The following is a 26366-nucleotide window of genomic DNA, read 5'->3' on the forward strand; positions in this document are numbered from 1 at the left end:
TTAAGCGAATTATTCGTATACATCAATACTGTATTCATGTTGGCAATAGCGTATTGGCAATGTGACAACCACATTGTGAAAGCCCTCAGTATTTATGCAGGATATGTAACAATTACGGTTTGGCACAAACCAATCACTTTAATTAAACAACTAGCTGTTGCCCGCGACTTCGTACGCGGATCCTGTCCCTTATGCCAGCGACTACGGGGTCAGCAAAATCAAAGATCTAAATAGTCTGATATTGAATTTTAAGGGACCGAAGAGAAACGTTCTATATACTTAATTTTTGTACTTTAACAGCAAAAGCACAGCAGACTAAACAAAACGCTGAGAACTGAACCGCAATAGACGTGACCATAGGGATAAAAGTAGTGATTCTAATTAGTCCGCATTTGTGTGTGGCAAAAATATTACACAAGTATTATTACGTAAAAAAACATTAAATAGATGACAAAGTCGTGGTGACTTAGTGGAAGTCGTGGTGGTTTAGTGGGTAGAGAACCAATCTCTCAAGTATGAGCGTGCGTCTTTGATTCCAGGTCTGGCAAGTGCCTGCCAATGCAACTTTTCTAAGTTCATATGTACTTTCTACGTATATTTTGGATACCAATGACCGTCATTTGGAGGGGATGTTAAACTGTAGGTTCCGGCTGTCATTGAACATTCTTGGCATTCTATAGTCCCGAGGTCTGGAAGAGACATACAATATAATAATGAGATATAACGCAACAAAGTCGGAGAGTGGGGGCTCGTGACGCCACGTCTAGGTATGTAAAATTTGTACTAAGCAGTGAATTCAAGCGTTGTTGTATCTTTGTTATTATTTGTTTGTGAGAGAGAGAAAAGAAAAATACGTGTCTAAAAGACGGACTAATTACTTTTTTGATTCACCATACCTATTTCATAACATTCATTTCTATACATTTCAAGTGTAGTATTGCTCCTGAAGTTCCACATCAGGTGTTCCAGATCTTAAAATTTATTATCTCAGCTGAAAATGCTCATCACATGAAACAATTTTTGCCATGGCACCATTTTTGTATCTCTAATAGTTTTGTTGGTCTGTAGGAGTTCTGCATCAGGTCTTCAAGTTTCGAAGATAAATTATAGCCTATATGTTGACCAGGCTTAATACTGATACAACAAAGAAAAAATCATTGAAATCCGTTCAGTAGTTCGTATACAAACTTTCATCCCCTATTTTATCCCTTTAGGGATGGAATTTATCAAAAAAATTCTTTCTTAAGGGTTGCCTACGCCATAGTAGCTTTATGCATGCAAAGTCTCAGTCCGATCGGTTTAAAATTGACAAAGTTTCATACAAACTTTCATCCCCTATTTTATCCCTTTGGGGGTAGAATTGATCAAAATCCTTTCTTAGTGGATGCCTACGTCATAACATCTACCTGCATGGCAAATTTCAGCCCGATCCGTCCAGTGGTTTCAGCTGTGCGTTGATAGATCACTATGTCAGTCAGTCACCTTTGAGTTTTATATATTTAGATATCAGCTTTTGCGAAACTGTTACAGCAGAATAAAAATATTTCTTCTCAATTAATAACTCTTTTTAAGGCTCCGTACGCAACGGGTAAAACGGGACCCTATTGTTTTCGCTCCTCTGTCCGTCCGTCTGTCACCAGGCTGTATCTCATGAACCGTGATAGTAGAGAGTTGAAATTTTCACAGATGATGTATTTCTGTTACCGCTATAACAACATACTGAAAACTAGAATAAAATAAATATTTTTGAGGGCTCCCATACAACAAACCTGACTTGTCTAAAAAAATGACAAATTATGACGTTGAAATAAGGTCCATTTTGGAACCACTCTTTTTTAGACAAGTGTTTGACACATGATTAAGTTTTTGTAGTAAGACCATATGTGTGTAACACATTTGAGTCATGGGACAGGGAAGTTATTGAGACTCAACTAAGGCGTGTGCTATAATTTGTATTATATTTGGCAGCATTGTATGAATAATTTTATGAAAATATTTACTTCAATCATTCAATAAACACATTTTTATTTGTAAAACTGTCTCTCTAATAAAGTTTGGGTTTTTATTGTAGTTGAAACTTTCAACTCAGGTACTTATTTTATTATTCAATAGTTCTTCACAATAGATTTCAAGAGACCCTAAGTTTTAAGTTGGAAAGCTACTGTAATTTTATTCTAAAACCTTTCCAAAAGTACCTACTAGATCTTATTTGGATTCCCTAGTTTATTTTCTTTATATCTTTAAAAGATAATATTATTGAATAAGATTTATTTCTTTCAAACTTCTTGCACACAAAGTACAATAGCGGGCTTAACGCCTTAGGTGTATTATATAGTATTTAATTTTACGAACCAAAATAAAATTTAAACAAAAAAATTTTAAAAATTTAAAACAAACTTTAAATGTTCTCACTACTGTAATCGAAAATATTATTAACTTCAAACTAAAACGATCGTGGTTTTCACAATTTACTTTCATTAATTTGAAACCAAGTTTGAAACTTATAATTTATATCTTTTAATTGCTTGGTATCTAGTTTAGCTGAAATATAAAGTTTAAGAAACACAAAATCACAGTTAATAATTTAAAATCAAAATCAAAACAATTTTTGTTTCTCATATTTTTCTTTTTGAAAGTAATTATTCAGTAGTGAGTTAAAGTCTTAGTGGTCTAGTGGTTTAAGAATTTTTCAAGTAGGTACGAAACGAACTTATATGAAGCTTTCGATATCAGTTGAAGCAAGTATCAAAATATAACGTGTCTAAAGATACGTTACATTAAATCTAAAGGTACCATTTCTAAGCATAACAGCAATGAATGCAGGTGAAAGAAGACATCTTTTATGATTACTTGACATAATTGTATGAAATCAAGAACATACTTTAAGCAAGTGGTAATTAACACTATTGCCTCGCTGAATGAGGCCTGTGCCCTGCAGTAGAGCAATAAAAAGGCTTGACATTAATCACCATTTTACTTTGAACCTAGACTGAATCGATGGTCGTTTAGAGGTGAAATTCTACTACACGAAATAATTGCCTTAATTTCGTCAAGTGTTACTTACTAAGGATTCCTTTAGAAATAAATTAATACCTACTTCATTATGTTTGGTAATTGATTGAACTTCGTCCCTAGAAGTAAGAACGAAAGGCCACGTGACTGAGCATGGAAAGTCACGTGGTTGGCACTTTGCTGATTTTAATGTCACGTTTGTTTCATATTGTTTAATATTTTATAAGGGTTCCATAATGGGTACCCTATAAAAACTCCATGTAGTATGTTTTACGGCATGCTCTTAATGATTACAAAGTTAGGTTATATCATATACATACTTGCCTGTAAGATAGGTGCAAAAAATATACATGAGACATTTTTGTGCTTATAATGAAATGATACGGCCCTGTAGTATACTAGTAGTAAAATGGCCGAAAAATACACTGTCTGCAAAATATTTGTCCAGTGCAAATACCCAGCTAAAACGTGTATTATTCAAATGGCAAAAAATGGGTTTCTATCCATATTAATACGTGAATCCCTTGACATGCATATTTAAGCAGTTTTCAAAAAATATTTACGAAGAGCAAACAATTTTATCAAAAGATTTAAGTCGTTTGAAATTCAGCATTTTGAAAGTATTGAAAAGGTTTCTGATATTAATGTGAATATAATTCATTCAAATAGAGCGAGTTAATACGTTTGTGGGTAATCTAGCGTGATAGCAAATACTGGAGAAAGTAATACGAAGATTTTGGAACTAAGTATTTAAATGCTTTTAACTTATTGCTTTTTTATCTCTTTATGTTTCTGTGGGGAATAAAAAGCTAAACAGTAAAGAGCTTATTGTATTTTGTTTTTGTGTTTTTTTTAAGCATAAAAAGCTACAAGATTTTTGTTTATTTAATAACAAAATAATGTCTAACACTACTCTTATGAACATTAGCTTGAACTTAACCATTATAACAAATGAAAGTAACTTTACTACAACTGTAAAAGGTCTAAATATTTGAATGAAATAATCTAAGTTTTCGTCCATGATCTAAAGAGAACCTTTTCAAAAGAGAATTTTTCAGTCTAATTATTACGGGAAACTAGACTTGATTTTCCTGCAGAGTCATTTTCTAAATTGGATAGCTGCGACCCGTTCAAATAACTTCTCTAAGCAAAATCAAACTTCAGTGGCCATTCAATTCTTATGAAGAAGATTTTTTCAAATTAAAAACCCCAGCTTTATAACTTACAAGAAAAAAATGAAACGGAAAATTAGTTTTGAAAATGTTATCTTAGCAGAGCTAAGAATAATTTACGAATGAAAGATTATCGTTGAGTTTCGGTTAACGAGCCTTAAAAAATGAGAAATCGATTTATCATACTTTTAGGTATCGAATTTACTTTTAATAAAAGTTTTAGACCACTGGGTAATGACTTAGAGCTAAAAGTATTTGCAAAAAAAAAAAACTTTATATATCCATTTATTTGAAAGTTAGTAATTATTTTACCAGCATTATAATAATGATAAGAAAAAATCAGTGATCAAAATATAATATGTTCGCAACGCAGGCAACAGGTTACATACCAAAAGACTTTATTACGACGTAGGCTGGCAAAACAATTCTTTATCTAACTTGAGAGTAAATCCCAGGACAATTCAACTAGTGGTCTATTGGCATTTTTTGCACTGATCGCTAAGTGTACTTGTAAAAGGCAATAAGTAAAGTTTATCTACTCTTTGGTTTGTTGAAACAGACAAATACTCAAAAATAATTTCTCATGATTAAAGCACCTGCTCCTTAAGATTGTTTGGGCTTAATTCTATACCAGGCAAGTACCTACTAATGTAAATTTTATAAGTGTATCTTGGACATCAGTGAATAAACGATGGTCAAGGAAGACATTGTAATGACAGACGAAGTCTGAATATGTGTGGGAAGGAACCCTTGCCTATCAGTGGGATGATAGAAAAAAAGCAGATGATGATGATCTTACAAAATACAAATTCAGTTGAAAGATCAGAATCTTTTTTCTACAACCAACAAATTTTGTTCCACGTGGCAATAATATTAAAGCCGATTAAAGGTAACTCATGTGACAACTTAGTGGCATTTTCCTCGGCGAAGCAGCACAAGTAGATACACTCGGGAGAGACATTCATATTACTTAAGAGTTTCCTCTGTTGAGGAAATACCAGGAAATGTCTGATGCCAAATCGTTCCCGTATAACTTTTAGATATATTTTTATTTTGTAAGAAGATTTTTCTATTAATTTTGCATGATTCTTTGTAGCCAAAGTTTTGTAGGAAACTAGCTTTCACCGGGATTTGTAAAGAACAAAGTTTCAAGTGCTTCTTGTGAGAAGTACCTACTTTGCGCACCCGGATAAAAAACCTTTATCAGTAAAATTAAATGGACTATTTGTCTTTTTGGAAGATTTTTTCGTATTGCGTCTTTTTGGGTGTTTGTCATTGTTCTTTGTTTACTGCTTAACCTAAAGGTCTATAGAAATTGAACCCGATTTTCTTAAAGAATTTTGGTCAAATAAGCAAGCGATAAGCGTGAAATTAAAAACCGTTCATTATTTTCGAGTGAAATAGTTTCACTTTATTGCAATCTCATGGTCGCTTTCAAGAAATTCCTTTATAATACGAGATACTAAAAAGTAACGAAAATAATGTATTGAGGGATTTTTTGCTAAGTATTTCAAAGATATCATTTAACTTTGAAATACCCTGTAAAAATCTATAGAAAAAAAGAGCTGCATTAAAAAAAAACTGGCCTTAAAATATACCAAACATTTTTATAACAGCATTTAAAAACAAAATATCGCTACGGATTAACAGGGTCATTTTTTCTAAAACCTTTTCACAGTAATCTGAGAATACCTGAACAGATATAATAATCCCATTTGGCTGTCACATCATGTTATACCCGACTCTCAGGTGAGCCGCTGCGTTGGACCCGCGTCCTCGCTAGTACCCAAAGTACCGCGCGGTCCAAGCATTGTACAATGTACATCTTTGCAAAAAAGATTCATTTATCTTTTGTAGTTGAGCTTTGCTTTCAACATTATTATTTTTAAACGATTTTTTTGGAATTTTCTTTGTAGTTTATAATAAAGAGGGATTTTTTTTTGTTTATTTGTTTATACCATAAAGGCTCCGAAACTTTTGAATCGATTTAAAAATTCTTTCACTGTTGTGAATCTCTACTCTCCCCGAGTAATCTATATTTTATCCCGGTACGAGCAGTAGCTTCCACGGTACACAGCAGAAACCGCGGGGTAGCAGTTAGTATAAAAACAAAAGAAAATCACCTATTGTTTCGCTAAAGTAATAACCCTGCCCAACCGAGTGACATCAAGACAGAGATATTAAGCTTAAGTATAATTTGATATTATAATATTTATATTGTCATACATAAATATAATATTTTCTGTATGTAAATGTATTATTCATAACGGTGGCTTTTATACTCTGAGAGACAATTGCTTTTGAATTTCAGATGGCGTAAAATCTTTTATGAATTTGTAAAGTCTTACGCATTTCATAATGATTTCATTGTTTTCATAATAACTTTATATAATATCTTAATAATTATAAGATTTTAAAATCTTGTTTAGTATTAATAAATGATAAAAATAATCAATATTGCAGTTTGACATATTTTCTATTCAAAATCTGTCAAAATGTCAAACATATTTTTCAGGTAGAAGTTATCTGGCGATTGAAAAATCGTCCTTCAAAATAAAATATCGAGTAGAAATTCAATCTTATTGCAATACTACGCAGCAAATATAAAGTAGTTTTCAAACTAATTGAAGAGTAATTTTAATTAATTACCCTGGCCAATCAGAAACTAAAGTTCAGATCAATTGACGACCAGTAACTTTCTCAATCACTATGATTGATTTTGTTTACAAACAATTAATCTTTGACAGTGCATAAAACATTAAATATCAATTTAATTGAATTGTTTATCAATTAGTTGTTTATCCATTTCATCAAAGATATTTGTTTTGATTCATTTAATGGAATTCGATTACTAATTGAATTAGAGACAGCCGCTGATTTTCAAGTCATTTATAATTAATTAGCAGTTTCCCCGTGGTTTCATTTGCGTCCTGTGGGAACTACTGCCCGTATCGGGGTAAAATATAGCCTATGTTACTCAGGAAGAAAATAGCTTTTTCAACTGAGAAATATTTTTTCCTCAAGTTCCTCAGTTATTTCTTTATAATAAATAAATATTTATATATAATATTTAAAAAATATTAATATATAATATTTAAATATATTTATAATATACAGAGGTATATAATATAAATGAGTGTAGTCTTAAATTAAAATGGTGTTCAGTTACAAAAAGTTTTACAGGCGATTTAGTTTCAGGCCATAAAATAAGCTGTCAAAATAAATAAATTGAAATGTCTATTTGTGATTTAGAGTTCTTTGGTTTGTTTTTTTTTTTACATTTCTTATTGTAAGATCAAAAGTTTTTTTTTTCATAATATGTAACTATTTTGTTTATAATGTCGATTATTGATATACATATTTTCTCTTTTGTTGGTCAAAGACATATGTAAAGTCAAGAATAATGTTTATAACTATAGTATTAGTAGATGAAAAAAAGAACAGTTTTAATGCAACCTGAATTTTGAGTTGGTAGAAATAACAATTAGAAAAGAAAGATTAGCTTGCTTAAAGGCCCTAAACACCTAAAGTTCTTAGTCTAAAAGTCTATAGCTTGCATTGTTCTACAGTAAAAGCTCTATAATGAAGTATTAATACAACGATACTACTCACAAAGACGCACAATCTATTGTTAATGGCACACGATTAACAATTGAAATTGTAATGAATGAAATTAATTGAAACTTGTAACCTGCCACTGGATTTTAAGTCTTATTTTTAGGGTGTTAAAGAAGGATTTTGATTGGCTCGTTTAAAAGAGAGATGTAAAAGGTTTTCTTAATATAGAACGATTGATTGTATTATTAGTAGGTATAAGCTGGAAGGCCTAAGAGTATCCGCACACTGTAAACTAAACAGTCTGCCGATAGTTGGCCCGATGGTAGTTTAAAAATAAAATAATGAATTCAATCAAAGTTTTTAGTCGGTCTGATACCGGCCATGCTTAGGTACTTGATCGTCGCTACGTGCGTAGAACTATTGATTTCTATACTATACTAGCTTTCCCCGCGGTTTCACCCGCGTCCCGTAGCCGGATGGTGACAAAAATTCCTAAAACCTTCTCCCGGGTCTAAGTGACATCCCCTCTAATTTTCAGCCAAATCGGTCAAGCCGTTTTCATGTTATGTCGTGACAACGGAAAGCGGGTTTCATTTATATATTATATAGATGATAGCCCGAATAAACTGTCGGTCGCCAAAAAATTTGTAGTGTAGTGCTTGAAACGTAGTTAAGAAAATTCTCACATTACGGCCTCGTTAGCTTGAAACAGGCGTTTCAACGTTTTTGATGACCAGGGAAAAAGGGTTATTGAATTTTTCCATTAGGAGATTCTTAGTGGAGGCATAGAAGTTGGGTATTATGCCTTGCTAATGGTATTACGGTTGCTATTACTATGTAATACAAAGGGCTGAATATTAGTAGGGTTTAGTGTAAAAGGTTGGGCAAAAGTTGTCTTTTGGGATTGATATTAAATTCGTAACTATGAACAAACGTAGTTTTTTTTTAATACGGGAAGGAATAAAGACTATGATTACAGACTACTAACATGATAATATCGTTTCTAGTTTAACAGTTAAAAGTGAGTATCTTTCACAAAAAATAAACAAAAAATATTGTAACATTAATAGCACTATATACTACTAAACGGAATCTCACTTCCATGTGTCAAAACAGAAATAAGAATGTTATTAACACGTCGCTAACATTCACACAACTTGTACAGTGACAGCAAAAACATATCCATTTCTCACAGAGTACCTTCAATTGAAAGAAACAATACAATAATATTGTTTGTCATACAACCTTGATCCTTCACATCCTTATCGTCACTTTAATGGAAAACTCCTTACAAATATTATACATACGACAGAGCAAGTGAGCTTGTTTGTGACGCTCTCACGCTAAAACGACTAAACTGATTGAGATGAAATTTGACACAGATATAGGTTGATTCCTGTAAACGGAGATAGACTACTTTTTATAAGAATTCTGGACGTAACTATCTCAGGACGTGGACGTGGACGAAACCGCTGGCAGAATCTAGTGTTGTATAAAAATAATCTGTAGTAAGTGCTGGCTGCCTGCATTCAACAGGCAATTATATCGGCTCGTATAAATGAGCATTACTGTTATGTAACTCAGCCAAGCGTATCCCGAGCCAATCAAATATACACGCAAAGGTATTATATGTACTCACACACTATACTCAGCTACATGTACATTAGTTAAGAGTCAATAATTTAAGCCCAGTATATTATACATAGATATTGCATTTTTTGTCACTGTGGATTTCTTAATCACATAATTAATTAAAATTTCGTGAGAGATTTACCGTTGAGAGCAATTATCAAACATCTAATCTAATCTGATCTCTCCAAATTCTGCTTTATGCATCTTACTTGCCCAAGCGGTATTTGGTAGCGGTACGGCACAGTAATTGCGTTTGGCGACCACTAAAAAGTGGATTATTAATGATAGTTAATTACATAATAACAACAAAACTATCTGTATTGAATATCGACTGTTATACTTATTTCTCTTACAATATAAAGATATTAGCGAACTCGTAAGATAACAATAACAGTTAGATATTATGATAATGTTTCCGAAAGCGAACCGAGTTCTATATTGAGCAATAAGGATTACGAATAATATCAGCCATGTAGAAAATAATCTGCCAAATGTTAATATGAGAATAAGTAAATAATATTTTGATGAACAAGGTTTTTCTTGTGACTTTGCTCGTGTAGTCATTTTTATTCAAGTTAAGAATACATCGTTTATAATATTTTTTTGTTACTAAATCTGTACATATTTTTGTTGTAAATAGAACCAATACTTATTAATCTATAAGAATTTCGCACCTTGAAATAACTATTACAATAAATGGATAATTGCGCAATTATCGGCTACATTTATCATTAAAAATAATTGGGTATACGTTTGACCTGTTTATCTTTCGTTCTTAATAATTCAGTAATTAATATTTTATCGTTGCGTTATTCGATACCTACTTTGCTTATTCGTCTTCTGGTTAAAACGAAAACTCAGTTTCCGATAAGCGCAATAGATAAGCTCTTGGGCTGTCTCTCTTTTATATGCCGATGAAAAAAATATATCTATATGGCGTTTCGGGTGTCTATGAGAGGCAATATTCGCTTAGCACCTTGCAATCCATTTACTACCTCACATAAACCATTTTTTATATTTTTAGTTAAATTCCGTATTTTTTAAATTCTTTCTTTTTCTTCCACAGAATGCAGATTCAGTCCTCATAGATGGTTCGTGCCAAGTTCCCGACAACTTGTACAAGGCTATCGGGTCTATCATATCGTTCTACATACCTCTTGGCGTGATGCTGCTGACGTACGCGCTGACCATTCAACTCCTGGCGCGGCAGAGGAAAGGGCTGGGCGCTGGTTGGGCTCCCGGATGGCTTGGAGCTCCTCCTATAGGTAAGGAGACCTTATTTTTACTAGAGATTAAACTTTAACTCTAAGTGATTTAAACTGCAGACTAAACTGTTTGAAGGTAAAGTCTTTTTAGTCGGTTGATACCTGCGCACTTCTATACATCGCAGAACTGATAAAGAACTCGATCAAAATATTAGTCGACTAAAACTAACTGGTCTTACGGTCGAAAGTGGAAACTCTTAGGATGTGTTTTGGTACCTTGTAACATTACAAGCTTTTTTGGAGCTGGTTTGTGAGTTTGCACGTAGAATAGTTTCTAATACATATTTGACAATACTTTATGACTTTTCTCTTTTATAAAAAAATAAAAATCTAGGTTCGCACGGCGACCAACCATACCATACCATTAGGTATCTGTGAGGTTATTTACGGTTGACAATCTGACAATCTATATACATACTAACACTCTTCAACACCTATTTCTTTTGTACCGCTTTGCTAACAAAATATACACGATCCAACGTATATTTTTGGCTCAAATAAATTGGATTTCTAATCCAAAACCCGGCTGAAATATCAGAGACCTTAATATTCAGCTAGGAATAATACGAAATTTAACAATAACGTGTTAATTTTAGCTTTAAGGTTATTCATTGTCAGTAAAAAGGTCCCTAGATTAGAACGACTGTCAATGAGTGAGGCCTCATTTTAATGGGATTTAGATTTTAAATGATCTCTGATTGTACACGTAGGATTAAAATAGATTGTCTGGTAGGCGCTGGACGGAAGATGGCCTAAGCGGTCTTTTTGGGAAAGCGTTGGGGAAAGCCTATGTTCAACAGTGGACATTATTCGTACGGCTCATGATGTTGATGTTCATTGTGTGTTAAGGAAGCTAAGTGTATCCATATACCTACTCCACCTCCTACTCTAAACCTCGATATTGAGTTAAAAATTTCATTTTATAGCTATAAAAGAATCTAGTTTTCAAAAGTTCCGCACTTTTATCATCTCATACAATTTTATTTTCATTCCAATTCAGTTTATTAGTCAACAAAAAAACTGCGTGTAAATTATCTGCTTCCTTTTACTCTCATTTCCATTCAGTATAAGTGGATTTGGAATACGAAGCCAAAAGGATTGAAAAGGCTTTCAAAAAATATGTTGCGTAATTTAAATGATCATGTGTCCCGTAATTTCAAGATCCCTAAAACGTCGGCTATCTTTGCTTATGGGGTATAAAAAGCTCTTAAGATAAATCCCTTACGATTTTGATTAGAGAGCTGATATAACTACGAATTGAGGGATCAGCAGTATCTGAGCTGATTTAGAAAGGTCAGCAGGAAACTCTGCTAGCTAAAAACCTGAAAACTGAAACATCATTAGTATGAATTTAAAGTAAAAAAATACCAATTCATTCAAAAATCGTCTATAAATACTGGCCTGTGTAAAAAATGTACCATAAAAGTACCTGTACATCTATGTATTAGGTACCTAATGAATTCATGTAATAAGCCAATATGATCACCAAAAATGTGTAAAATACCAAAGAAAATCACGAAAAAAAAGCAAAGGAAAAAATTCAAGCGCCTATCATTGAAATTGAAACCGTCGACGAAAAAACCCTGTATTTAAATTAAAACTGTCAGAAACCCATACAGAATTCTTCGCATCAATAAAACTCATTTCACTCGATGACTTGCAATTAAAAGGAGCAACTTGTGAGCTATTTCGTAAATTTTAACTTAACCGAATTTCGCGGCGGCAAAGTTATTTACCATCAGAAATCTTCAATTAATTCGATCTCATTACAATTTAATTTGATTATAAAGTTGGTTATGAAAATATTGAGTTTGTTAGGCTGTTAAGGACAGGGGGAAATGCCTTTAATATTGGAGAAAATTACGATCTTCTGGCAGCCATAACCGCGTTTATGGTTGAGGTTTGAATAAATCATTTTTAATTTTAAAGTTGAATGTTTTGCTTGATAATATTTTTGTCTTATGTAGCTCATAAACATTTTTTTTAAGATACCTATATCAAGACATCTTGAAAACGCGGCCGGTTAGCCCTAAAGTAAGCTATTAATAAGCTTCTTAAGGGTGCTAACAGAACTAATAACTACATGATATACTTAGCACCTCGTCGTTCGGTCATTTCAACTGAAACACTAATGGACAAAGGCTAGAGTTCGCCACTTTGTCGAGGTTTCTATCGTTAATATAATTTTTATAAAAATCGATTTTCATAACCGACAAACAATAAAACTAATTGAAATGAATTTAAACCTCACACTCTCATACCTAACTTAAACACATAACAAACAGACAAAAACTTACCCAACTACTCTCAACATAAAGCCACTTTCACATTGACACATTCGATGCAGGATATTGTATCGCAAAACGTTACCACAATTTCCGTACGTGTATACCCGACTATACTGCAAGTTGTGTGCAGTGTAATCATGTACCCGGATATAAGTGTCGCTGGTTACCGTAAAGGTTTTAACCGGGAAAAGGCTAGCTTTTGTCTCTGTTGTAGTGGTGGAAAATTGATATTTAAAGTTGGAAAAAATTGGTTGAGTTTGAGTCGGATGTGTGCCGTTTTGTACGATGCATACAAACAAATACTACTTCAATGAAAATATAAAATTAACCTTTACCATTTAGAAAGCTATGTGCCTCTGTATATGTAATGAGCTGAGGCTTACTCAAACTCAAACTCAAAACTCAAAATCGTTTATTCAAATTAGGCTGATAAATCAGCACTTTTCGAACGTCAAAAACAAAAGACAGTCCCCAAAACGCCCGCCCTTCACCACTTCCTATGTGTTTTTGCTGGGAAGAAGAAGTGGCGCAACAAACTCCCCAGCAACAAAAACTTAAACTTACTTTACCTACTACAAAAAAACAAAGATGGATAATTTTGATAAACTACGGCCTCAAAATTTTGTTCACTTTAATAGAAAGAAAAACAAACAATAAAAACAAGACTAAATTACTTTCACTAAAGAGCCAAGATGCAAAAAAATAAGGTAACTGAATACCTATAACAATAATTAGAAATAATAAATTCGTTTTTTTTTCTTTGAATTTTAAAAGTAATATCATTATGATATGATTAAATCTTTAATCCGCTTGAGTGACATAATTTTGACACTCGTCATTCATTTGTCATATCAAACCTCGTTGTATGACCAAGTTGTTACGAACCAAAAATAGCCACGGACAAATATTAATCGGATAAAAGCTTTTTATATTTGATATGTGAAAGCAAACCCATATGTGTCCTCTGAAAGGGTACTCTACTAACATTTGCTCCATACAACGTCGAATCCGTATAAATTATTAAAAAAGCGTTTTTTTAAATAATTTTTGTTTGTATTGGAGTAACGTGAATGATGTTTTAGGCAGTTTATTTCTAGTAGATTCATTGGTGAAATGTACATTAAAAGGAGAAAGTTTATATTTTATACTGCGTCATTGTTAGACACCATACTTAGACTTTCTTTTTTCAGCTTAATTCTACCAAAATTCTACCTGCCTTATCATGACCGAAAGTTGATGCCGAAATATTCTATACATCTGATAATTTACAAAAAATATAGAATCGGCGAGCCTTCCAAGTAATGTTACTATATCTAGTATGCAAAACAACAAATACATAGAATATAGGGAAAGCCCGCAAGCAACACAACTTTTATCTATCACTCGTTGACATTCCGCTCCCATCATAAAATAAACCGGCCAAGTGCGAGTCGGACTCGCGCACCGAGGGTTCCGTACAAATCCTGTATAGATAAAAAGTGAGTCTCGGGCCAACCGTTCAGTTTAGAACAATCATAGTTATGGTAATTTCGTGAGAGTCAAAGTAGTTAATATTTTTTATTTTATAATATAACTAAAATAGTAGGCCAGTACCTTGTAAAAGTTATTTTATTAAAGTTATTTATATATTATTTATATACAACATTTTATAGTCATCTTTCAGAAATATGATTGAAAATAACTAAATATGTCTTAAAGGTCATTGGGCATATCTGACCCGCTTTGTAAAAAGTGGCGGACATGAATCAAAGTAGTTTTAAATTGTGGAGAATGGTATGACGTTTCTTTGAATACTTATAAATATTTTATTAAAATTCCATGGAGACGAATTTCCAGGATTGTTTGAAAAATATAAAAGACAAGCAGTTTCAGAGGATTGTACAGGTTGCAATGCTAGTTTTTATTGTTAAAGACTTTTCATAAAGAAGGAAGATGCCAATTCGGATGATCAGGATCTGATGAGGATCTGGAAATCCTGAGAAATCGAGGGCAACTCTTGAATATTGTAGGCACGCATCGAGTCATAACCAGACAGATTTTTGAGGGTACTGGTAAACAGTGAAGGTTTGGAGCTGATTTGATTATGGAGACTACAGAGAGTCGATGGAACTCCTGAACGGTATGTTGCAACTACCACGTGCTTGGGCTTATTTTATTCGTATTGGCGAAGACTTTCCACGTAGATAGGTTTGACTGCCATTGTGGGATCGATAGCAAAGATCAGATATAGTTATGGGAACTCCTTTACAATTTATAACGTAACCTTGTGTTGGAGCTTATTTTAGGTGATGAGAATTCACTAATAACTTGGGTTAAAGCAGCCATTGCAGGAATGGGATCTTTTATTTTTGAGGGATTAACCACCTAACGAGCCCCAGTTTCAGGTTTTTGATTTTTAACTTTTGTGAAAAGTTCTCGTCAATACGAATAATATAAGCCCAAACACGACGTAACTAAAACATACCGTTAGGGAGTTCTATCGACTTTCTCACGTCTCCATCATCAGATAAGCTCTAGACCTTCACTGTTTGATAGAATCACCAGACATACATCTGAGAATCAAGTTTTAATCCTATGCATGCCTACAATTTCTGATAGTTGCCCTCGATTTATCAGGATTTCCATCATCAGACCCTCACCTGATGACAATGGAAATAAACGGTGAGTATACTCTTTCACTACAAAGAAATGATTTCTTAAATTTGTCAAACGTGGTCGTTTAAATTCCCCATTGAAATGAGGAAAATATTTGATGTTTACACCTGATTTGCTCTAGATTCCCATGGTTCACATTGATGCGACTAATGCCATAGTAAATCAGAGACTTTATCATTATAGGTACTGTGCTATATTTCGTTCGTATCCGCCGTGGGTATGGTTTCCATACTAAGGTGCCCAATGACCTTTGAATGATTTAAAATTTTTCACAGTTTAGAGGCGGCTGCGGAGAACCTCAAGCGGCGGAAATATAGTGGCCTTGTCCGAAACTATATTTTCGAACCGTTTGGGGTTGAAACCCTCGGCTCGTGGGGTCCGAATGCCCACATTCTATTTAAAGATCTTTCTAGGCGGCTGGTTGACGCTTCTCGTGACCAGAAGGCTGGCTATTACCTCGGACAAAGAATCAGCATGGCGATCCAACGAGGTAATGCTGCCAGCCTCTTGGGCACGCTCCCAGTTGACAGCGATGGGGACGAATTTTTTGACGCTTTTTAGTTGTTTGTTTTACTAGGATAGTTTTTGATTTTTGAAGTTTTTAAATATTATGAAATAAAATGAGAGGCAATTATATTTAACACGTTCGCGTAAGCAACGTCTTACAACGTCGTATTGATATAAGTATGAAAAGGCCCAACGTCGTACGACGGCCTCTAGATTGTCATATTTATTTTGACGGACCATGTCAGACCTATGTGGTGGCGACAACGTTTATAGACGTCGGACGTGAAATAACGTTGCGCCACATAACACAGATTATAAGACTACGTATAACGGCGGGACGTCTTAAGACTTGGTTTAATTTTGTGTGCGAAAAAGGTGCGCCACAGTACCAACATTTAAAAATGAGATTGCTCACGCGAACGTGTTAAGAAGTGTTTGATATTAATTTCACTTTTTATTCAAAACTTTAATATCTCTACGCGTTCATGTGAAAAAGTGTAGGTAGTAAGTTTATAATAATTAATAAAACATTTTATGTCATGTAAGCAAAAATAATATTTTTATATTTTATGTAACTTCAAATTTATCATTTTCGCAATTTTTCCTTTATCTGTACTACATAACGTTGCTTCGTACCGAATTTCAAGATTCTGAGTTCACGGGAAGTACCTTGTAGGTTTTGATTCCCTAGCGTGTGACGGAAATTCGTCTAAGGTTTCGGTAAAACTGCTGTATCTTTTGATCGCTTTAACTTACAAGTTTGATTTTTTCATTGCTTAAAGGGACAATAGACCTAGGTATTTGGTATAAATTCCAATTTGGTACCTTTATTCGTTCGTGAGAAATAAGGTAGTAAGTTTCATTTTATTAAAATATTTTTATTATATTATATAACTAAAAAAATTTGATTTTCGCAATTTTTCCTATATTTGCATTATATGACAATGCTTCATGCCAAATTTCAAGATTCTGAGTTTACGGGAAGTACCCTGTAGGTTTTGATTCCTTTGCGAGTGTCGAAAATTTGTTGAAAATATCGACATAATCGGTTGTATCTTTTGATTGGCTTGATAGTTTGATATTTTCACAGCTTAAAGGGGCAATAGACTCGAGTATTTCATGTGAATTTCAGCTTGATACGTCCACGCGTTCTTAAGATAAAGGGTCTTGACAGACAGACAGACGGACAACAAAGTGATCCTATAAGGGTTCCGTTTTTTCCTTTCGAGGTACGGAACCCTAAAAACACGTATAAAACCCGAACCCTTTCCGTACAGCTATTAAAAACCGTGTTAACCCTTCAAATCGGGCCGATCAATTTATCCGCGCATCGTTTATGTAAATGTCTTGTCATTTAACCAAATGTCATATTACGCTAAATGCCTCGAATCATATGAATACGACCAAACATGTACGTATGTAGGTACTGTCGTGGATATAATTGGTTGAGCGATTTTCATAGATTCTCAATTTTGTAAAAATAATAAAATAAATCGTTTATTCCCTTGAAATATGGTGTTACATGAAGTATTAACATTTTTGGTAGAATACAAACGTTAGATTAGGTACACGAGTAAAAACAAACCGGATGATTAAGGCCCAAATTGAAAATTGAACTACATACTTAGCAGTTTTCTCGCGGTTTCAAACGCGTCCCTGGGAACTACTGCCTGTGCCGGGATAAAATATAGCCTATGTTACTCGGGTAGAGTGTAGCTTCCCAACAGTGAAATAATTTTTCTGTCATTCTAAATCGGTTCTGTAGCTTCGGAACCTTTAGTGTGCAAACAAACAAAAATGTTTCCTCTGTATTATATTAGTAGGTATATACTTAGATAAAAAAATCACAAGCCGAATTTCCCTGACTGGCCTGTTGGTGAATTTGGAAGGTATTTTCAACAAATATTTGAGTCAGGATGGAATTTGATCCCGAACAACGAATGGCGGACGCAAGTATTCCATTAATGTGACCTTGAATTTTTAAATTAATACACCTCCGTTTTGTTCTAAATACTAACCTTTTGAAAAAGCTGGATTTAACTGTAATACCTATATTATGAGAACTTTTAAATGGTTACTTTGACGATGTTCAGTGGCAGCCTAGGTAGGTACATAAAAATGCTCAATGATGCGTTTTAACAAAAATATAACAGAAATTCTGACAGCAAAGTATCTTACTTTTGCAAATCTAAAGAACTACGCAAACATATTTGTTGGCGCAACTATTTATGTACATTTTAAAATGCAACACGTTTCTTTAAGGTGGATCACACACTGCCAGTTGCCACGCACCGATATTACTTGGGGCCCATACATAGATCGTTTTCGACATATGTAGCTTCCATATGAAAGTATACTTAATCAATTTTCCGAATATTGTTATTCTCATTAAAATATCGATAAAAAACTAGCAAACCAGCAATTTAGGTTGACTCTACAGCTAAGCTACAGCAATCAATAATTATTTTCATTCTTCTTGTCATGTCTAAGACACTGTTTTTGCAAATAGGCAACGAAGTCCCCAGTTAGGGCGTCACAAGGTGACAGTGTGTGACAACCCTTAGTAAAACTTTTCCGTTACATATTATATAGGTGGTTCGATTCATATGTCTGCCACACGGGTTAGGTTCTACCCTCACGGGAGGGGTTGCACTAGACTTATTGGAAGTCTAGTTTATAGCACTTGACATTACCGCGTGTTTATTTTGTATTGAACAGCACTCTATCGGTCTATTTGAGTCTATACTTAGATTAAAAGGGGAATTTATTGGTTAAATAGTTTCTAGAATATTCTATCCCTGGTTGAAAAATTATGGCTGCAAAGAGACGGTGTCAGACTGAAAGATATTTAAGAATAAGATCACATATAATAGATTATGATAATATTACGATTTAGAGTTCTCTAAAATACATAAAATATGTTCAATTGATAATATAATCCATTCCAATCAAATATTTAAAATATGTACTAGTTTTTTATAAATTCTTAAGGACTACTGAACTATGTAACTAAAACAAAAATACAGTCGCATCAGGGTTAAAAAATATGCTCCATTAAAAATACCCAATCTCTTTTCAAAAGTTATTCCTAGGCCCACAGTACTACCACAAAAATGTGTTTAAAATTCAATTCCCCTGAGTACCAATAGTAGTCAAAATTGACATCTGTCATTGCAGAGGTCGCTCCGGTACAAACTGAACACTAACGAATTTCATCAATTTACCCGTCAGCCCTAAATGGATTGGCTCGACAAGCGATGTAAACTAATAGATTTTTAATGTTCCATTAACATTTTAGTGTTAACAGACTGCTTTTGTACATTTTTGTGGTATTGTTAAAAGGTTTGTTAAATGAAGGTACGCGTGATGGGTAACGTTATGTATAGAGGCCAGTATAATACTGTAGGTACTCGTATTTGTCAATCGAAATTGAATCTTATGCTTTAGAGATACAAGTGGAAATCTAAGAGAGACAGATTGTAGTAGGAGACAGCGATTTTCAGACTTCCTATATATTATAATACCTACAGGCTGAAAAATTGTGCCTGCATCCATCATACAGTGTGTATCAAAGATTGCCTACTACAAAATTGACGACAAGAAGGTAGCTTTGGAATGACAAAAAAATTTTACAACCCTCATATTTTACTATTACATTCTCCTCCGGTATTTTCTAGTCCACTACCCAGTCAATCTTACATAAAAAGCATTTATTAAGGCATGTCAACAAATAAAAATACCCTTTAAAAATCAGTCCACTCAATACTTTATGAAGGACCGGAGGGAATCGTGCTCACACATCAAAACGGTTCATTACAATAGCCTTGAACAACTATTCTAGGTTCTATAGGCCAACTGATCGACGCTCGTGTACTTTGTGTTGGGTCCACACGATACCAACTTCAAATAGACTTTCATAGAATTTTGTAAGCGCAACAAATCGGTGCATACAAAAGTCTGAGCCAATGATAAGTCGGGACAGACTTCATATTTTTACACAAACTTTCCATTCCTACCGTTTTTTATGGGAAATCATCAAATGACCCCTCCCGCTGTGGGTTAGTAGCGTGAGGGAGTGTCAGACTCTTACTGACTAAAACCCATCATGTTCCTTCGAAGGCCTTTTATGTACCAGGACCGCGGTAACTCTTTCGAACAATCCCTAAGCCCCGGTTCCTTAGATTTTTACTCAAACTTAAGGTTCGTACAGATATTTGTACTAACTTAGTCTGTATCGTGTGGACCCACTATTATTCTAATCGATGACAACTGAACTAAATATACACGCAATATCATTAGTATTTTATCGAATAGGCTGGCTTTCGTTGCCATGGTGACGGGCGTAAATATTTTTATTAGGCTATTGATATTCTAGACAGAAACGTAGGTAAGAAATAGGTATGCTTTTTACTTGTCACCTTACTTAGATATTATTTTTGACATATTCATTACTCATACGCTTATTCAACTAAAACGTTTTTTCATCGGTTGTGAGAGGATATAGAACGCACCTGTGTCCTATTCAAACTATTTTACCCTATTATGTCATGTCCTGCACAGATCATGATCTTCTTCAAAAACAGCCGCTGTGGCTAAATATCCTTTTTGAAGACATTATGCTCATATCATATCATTAAACACAAAGTGAATGCATACGAGTACATATTGAGCTATAAAAATCCACCACAGAGTATCGATACCAAAAGTTTACACACTCAATATACATATAAAAAAGTTGCCAGGTTATTGAAATCACCTACCTGTTGTAGACTGCCTTTCAACCGGCTCGAACAGTTTTCCCTCGCAAAAAAGAACACAGGAAAAGTTTTTTCAAGCTCCGTAAAGCGTTTAAACGCTTAATATGTCAGTAACCATAATCCTCACAACCTTTGTATAAGGTTGGGATCGGTTTATGGTATTACTAGCTGTTTCACGCGGTTTTTCTCGTGTCCTGCGTGAAGTACATGAGTATGTACTTCTATCTGGAGAGAGTATCTGGAGTTTATAGTTTTCTTTTTTAGATAAGTTAATAAGCTATCTAACACATAAGTCTATACTAATATTATAAATATTAAGAGTATGTTTGAACGTGATAACCTCAGGAACTGATGTTTCCATTTTAAAAATAATTCGGTTTTCAATACTCAATATTTTAATGCGTACCATAATGTTTACAGTGTTGATATATGGGTAATTTATGTATACCAACAACTGCAAACATTATGATGATCTAGACACACGGCAGTGTGTCCGCCAAGTTCGAGCAAAAAAAGCGACACACCGGCCGTGGGTTATATTACACGAACCATTTCGGGCCAAATTCGAACACCCTATAACTCAAAATCTATTTTATTTACGCATATCAAATTTCAAGTATCTGTTGAGACCCCCTCACTTATCTAAAATACAAAATTTCATTAATATACCTATTGTAGGTCTTGAGATATTGACGTCAGAAAATCGCTATTTTTACTATACACTCACTGACTGACTGACTGACTGACTGACTGACTCACTCATCAAAAACCTAGACCACTTCCAATGGTCGTATTGACTTGAAATTTGGCATGGAGGTAGGTCTTTATGTCAAGGTAAAGGGAAAAATCTGAAAATGGTCAAGTGTGAGTCGGTTTTAAAATAATGAAGGTGTTTTATACCCCTAAGGAACTAAAACGAAGTAAATTTATCTATATTTATATAATATATCTTCGAATGGTCGTACCGATCTGAAATTCGTTACAAAGGTTTGTATTTAGTCAAAGTAAAGTAAAAATCTGAAAACGGCCAAGTGTGAGTCACTTTCGAAAATAACGAATGTGTAGGTAACTTTGATCCACAAACATAATATATGATAACATGTCATGTCAGTCAGTTGGTAAATCTAGTTCATTTCTTTGTAAGAAGCGTGCATATTAAAAAATCTGAAAGATAGTATAAATGAGTAATTTCCTTAACTAACTTAGTCATATGAAAAAAATAAACTAAACAACCTTACAAAAATAAATGAAATCCCACCCAAAACAAAAATGTGAAAGACTGCCAAGTTCGATAATATGGGAACGCTTCGCCTATAAAAGAAGTGAGATCTGAATAAGTACCAAGTTCCATACACATACCTCAGTTAAAAATAGTTACTTTTTAATGATGTTACTTGGCAAGTTTTAATAGAAAATTAAATTTAGTAGGTTTATAACAAGGTGTGTGAAAACTTGCCAAGTAGCATCATTAAAAAGTAACTATTTTTAACTGAGGTATGTGTATGGAACTTGGTACTTATTCAGATCTCACTTCTTTTATAGGCGAAGCGTTCCCATATTATCGAACTTGGCAGTCTTTCACATTTTTGTTTTGGGTGGGATTTAGATAGCCCATTCATCGAACAAGGCTATAGTTTAATTGTCATCCGTTTACACGCAGTAATTTCCATAGGAACTGCTGGCGAAAGCTATAGTGGGTACATAATTTCTCAAATCGAGTCAGTTTTTTCCGAGAAGTCTCGTTCAACCAAACAAACTCTTCAGCTTTATTCACCTACAGATAAACGTACAGTTAAAACCTCAACGCAACTGAATATAGTAACTAAATATCTTCATAGTTCACGAGAAATGCTATTCGATCTCTACAGACAGTACTGATTGATATTGGTATTCTATCGTAACCTGTGTTTCGGGCGAGTCGGTACTCGAGTCGGACAGGAACTCGTATGATAAACTGGATCGATTTGTTTATCGAGTTGTAGGACGTTGAAATGTGTGAATTAATCACCTATTGAATTGTTCTCTAGGAATATAAATATGTATGTATTTACGATATTATCAATTTCTAAAGATAAACTTGTAAGTAGTTGAAAAATACTGGCTACTCCCCGCGGCTTTATCACGTCACACATCCCGCTCTTGGACAAATGTAGGCTACGCGTTATTGCCGTAAAGTTTTAACAAAATCCGTATAGCAGTTTTCGAGTGAAAGAATGAAGAACATGCAAACAAACGTTCGCGTTTATAATGTCAATGATATAATAAATTATGGCTGAATTAAATAAATTCTATCAACTATGACTTAACTTGACACGTCATTTCTGTATTACAATTTTTATTCTATGTAAATTGGAAGCTCCATTATAAATCAGGTTCAATCAATCCCTCTTCATGCGGGTATGACGGAAAAAATCCAATTCACTAGGTGATGTTTAATTTGATTGTTTTTTTAATTGTATACCGATCGAGTCGCGTTTGTTTTTGGTTGTTGAACATGGATTAAATTTAGGTCATGTTAAGTAGAGACTATATAGTTGAACAGTTTTTCCTCTTTCTCCTGCCCTGTTCCCAATTTTACTTGGGGTCGGTGCAATATGTCATTCTCTTCCATTTTCCTCTGTCACTCGTCATACAAACACTCACTCCCTTTCTATTCATGTCATCTTTCAGGCAATCCATCCATCTTTTCTTAGGTCTTCCTCTTCCTCTCCATCCGTCTACATTCGTACTTAGCACACACTTTGTTGCATGCCCATACCATAACAATCGTCTATAGGTAGTTGAACAGTTGTTGAAAACAGTTTATTTTTCGGACACGCTAATCTTAGAAGCTACAGGATTGATCTAAATTCCTTCAGTGATAAATAGCCCAATTAGAGAGACTATTAGGTAGGTACTTATATAGACTATTTTTTTCCGGGTGCTTGAAGTACCGCTGATGTTTATTAGTTATATGATAAAAGATATTATTAAGGTATTGTTGCAATAGCGATTTGTTGATATTAAAACTGATAAAACTTTGATGTTAGTAGAAATACCGCAATTACGCAATAAGCCTTATAGCCACTACTCGAAGCACGCAGATCATGGCCTCAGCAGTAAGCAAATTAATATAACAACACACTAGCCGCTTTCCCGCGGTTTTACCAGCGTACTGTAGGAGCAGGAGCTAAAGAATATAATAAAGATTAAACATTATTTTGTTTGTTTGGCTTCGAAACTACTGAACTGATTTAAAACATATTTCACCGATGAAAATTTACACTTTTCCTTAACATAGGCTTTACCTTATCCCGGTACGGGTAGTAGTTGCCACACGGGAAAATAGCTAGTTTGTTATGTTAGGACTTAGATCCGATTGGGATAATAAGCGATTCGAGTAATCAGCATTCGGATTATTGGTGTTCAACTGTGCAGCCAATTTGCACCAATACCTATAAAAATATGAAAAAACTAACAGTATCTACAAACCCACGAATAAAAGAGATATCCCAGAAAAAAAAAAACGGGCGTTATGACATAACACATTAAAGTCGTCAAATCCTCTTACCCAGACGTGGGCGTCATACGGGAATGTGGAGTAATCGGGGAATTTATCAACCCTCCGGCTGAGGGTTAAACCTTTTTAGTGCGATAAATGTTTTCATTAATATCCGACGTAATCAGCTTTGCGGACTTTTCCTCGAGTTGTGTTAGGGTTAGGTCCGTCATCTGTTCTACGTAACATTTATCAAGCACTGTTATGAATATTAAAATTGTAGGCTTCTGACCACAGTTTTGTCTGTGTGGATTTTAGGATACGGTCAAGACGACAATTCAAAGGAATCCCTACTAATATTACAAATGCGAAAGTAACTCTGTCCGTCTGTCTGTCTGTTACGCTTTCACGTCTAAACCACTGAATTGATTTTAACAAAATTTGGTACAGGGATAGAGTTGACCTTGAGAAAGAACATAGGATAGTTTTTATCCCGGCCTTTGAAGAATTCTCTTTGAAACGCGGTATAACTGAACTCTACGCTAGCCGAACGCTACGAAGCTAGTATATGTAGGTATGTTTGTATTAATACGTAAGGTATATAAAAATGTTTTTTTTTTGTGCGATAAATGTTTTCATTAATATCCGACGTAATCAGCTTTGCGGAGTTTTCCTCGAGTTGTGTTAGGGTTAGGTCCGTCATCTGTTCTACGTAACATTTATCAAGCACAGTTATGTCATAAGGGTTATGAATATTAAAATTGTTGGCTTCTGACCACAGTTTTGTCTGTGTGGATTTAAGGTTATGTACAAATTCTCCAAGCCTACAAATACAATAAATATCTAGCTGTCTTCTCTCGGTTTCACCCGCGTCCAGGGAAAGATTCTTACGAAATATAGCCTATGTTACTCAGGAATAGTGTAGCTTCCCAGGAGCAAAATAATGTTTTAAATCGATTCAGTATTTTCGGTGCCTTCAGGGAGAAGTAAATAAAAATCTTTAATTAATTAGATAAAATCGTGTAAAAGGTTTTCTATAACTACCTAACAATGAAATGCCTATCAATTTGGCTTCCAAACTATGTATAATCGATACTCTACCGGTAACTTCGTATGCATATAATTGGCGTAACTCGGTTATAGCTCAACAATTTGAATGACGTCACAGAATTGTGTGCTAAATAGATACAATTTATAAATTCGTGGATAGATTTCGATGAAAGATACATGAAACATACAGACATGATGTCCTAGATAGGGAATTTTATCCTTTCCACACATAATAGTGATGCGATGATGATACCTTTTTTAAGTTTGTAATACGAAAACCACCGTCTATAGACAAAAGTACATAACCATTTTTAGCTTACACAAATAGGCTATTTAATCAGCCTCTTGAATCTAATAGTTACGTACGAGTACTCCATAGCAAAATAAGCCATAAAACTACTACCTTAAAGTTCAATTTCCCTCCAGGTCGGCGTTGCACTTGGCGCAGATTCCTGGGCCCTCGTGGTGGCACGCCCCAGCATTCAGCTGCTTCTACTGAGACTGAACTGCCGCCGATTGACACCAGGGACCTGTGGATACAAGACTCAAGGTAAAGTATAACTGTTGTCTGTTTCAATATTGTATATGTCGTTTTTTACAGGATATATGGAGATGCCGTTTTGGGGGATTTTACATTTTTAAATCATCATCATATCAGCCAACTTCGGTCTATTGCTGAACGCTCCCCAAAGAACGCCAACCATCATGTTTAAGGGCAGCCCGCAACCATTTATAATTAAAGAATAACACAAAGTTCACTTGTAACGGGTTTTAAGAGGCTTCATGTCATCCGAGGTTCGAATTGAGTAGGTCAGATGTTGCTCCAAGTAAAGCACTGATACCCAGCAGCATCTGGTTTGACTGGAGGCTGACCTCGATATAGTTGCGAAAAAGACTCTAAAGTTTGCAGATGAAGACTATCATAATATAATATGTGTTTCATTGATGTCTTGACTAATAAAAAGTAGTTGAATAGTTGCAACGGTTTAGAG

At 34.3% G+C, this 26366-nt stretch overlaps 2 protein-coding genes across 2 annotated transcripts in view; one reads left to right on the plus strand and one right to left on the minus strand.

Annotated features, from left to right (window-relative positions):
* LOC110384560 (uncharacterized) overlaps positions 1 to 26366 on the minus strand; it is a 434794-nt gene that overhangs the window by 117864 nt on the left and 290564 nt on the right. The gene's annotated exons all lie outside the window — the stretch shown is intronic.
* The window catches only part of 5-ht2b (5-hydroxytryptamine (serotonin) receptor 2B), a 117174-nt gene that overhangs the window by 78747 nt on the left and 12061 nt on the right, over positions 1 to 26366 (plus strand). Inside the window, exons 5-6 of the mRNA XM_021345868.3 lie at positions 10441 to 10639; positions 25801 to 25924. Of these exons, the coding sequence (XP_021201543.3) occupies positions 10441 to 10639; positions 25801 to 25924 (323 nt within the window). The remainder of the gene's footprint in view (positions 1 to 10440; positions 10640 to 25800; positions 25925 to 26366) is intronic.

The sequence above is a fragment of the Helicoverpa armigera genome, chromosome 5 (genome assembly GCF_030705265.1).
Source record: "Helicoverpa armigera isolate CAAS_96S chromosome 5, ASM3070526v1, whole genome shotgun sequence".
Classification (NCBI taxonomy): Eukaryota; Metazoa; Arthropoda; class Insecta; order Lepidoptera; family Noctuidae; genus Helicoverpa; species Helicoverpa armigera.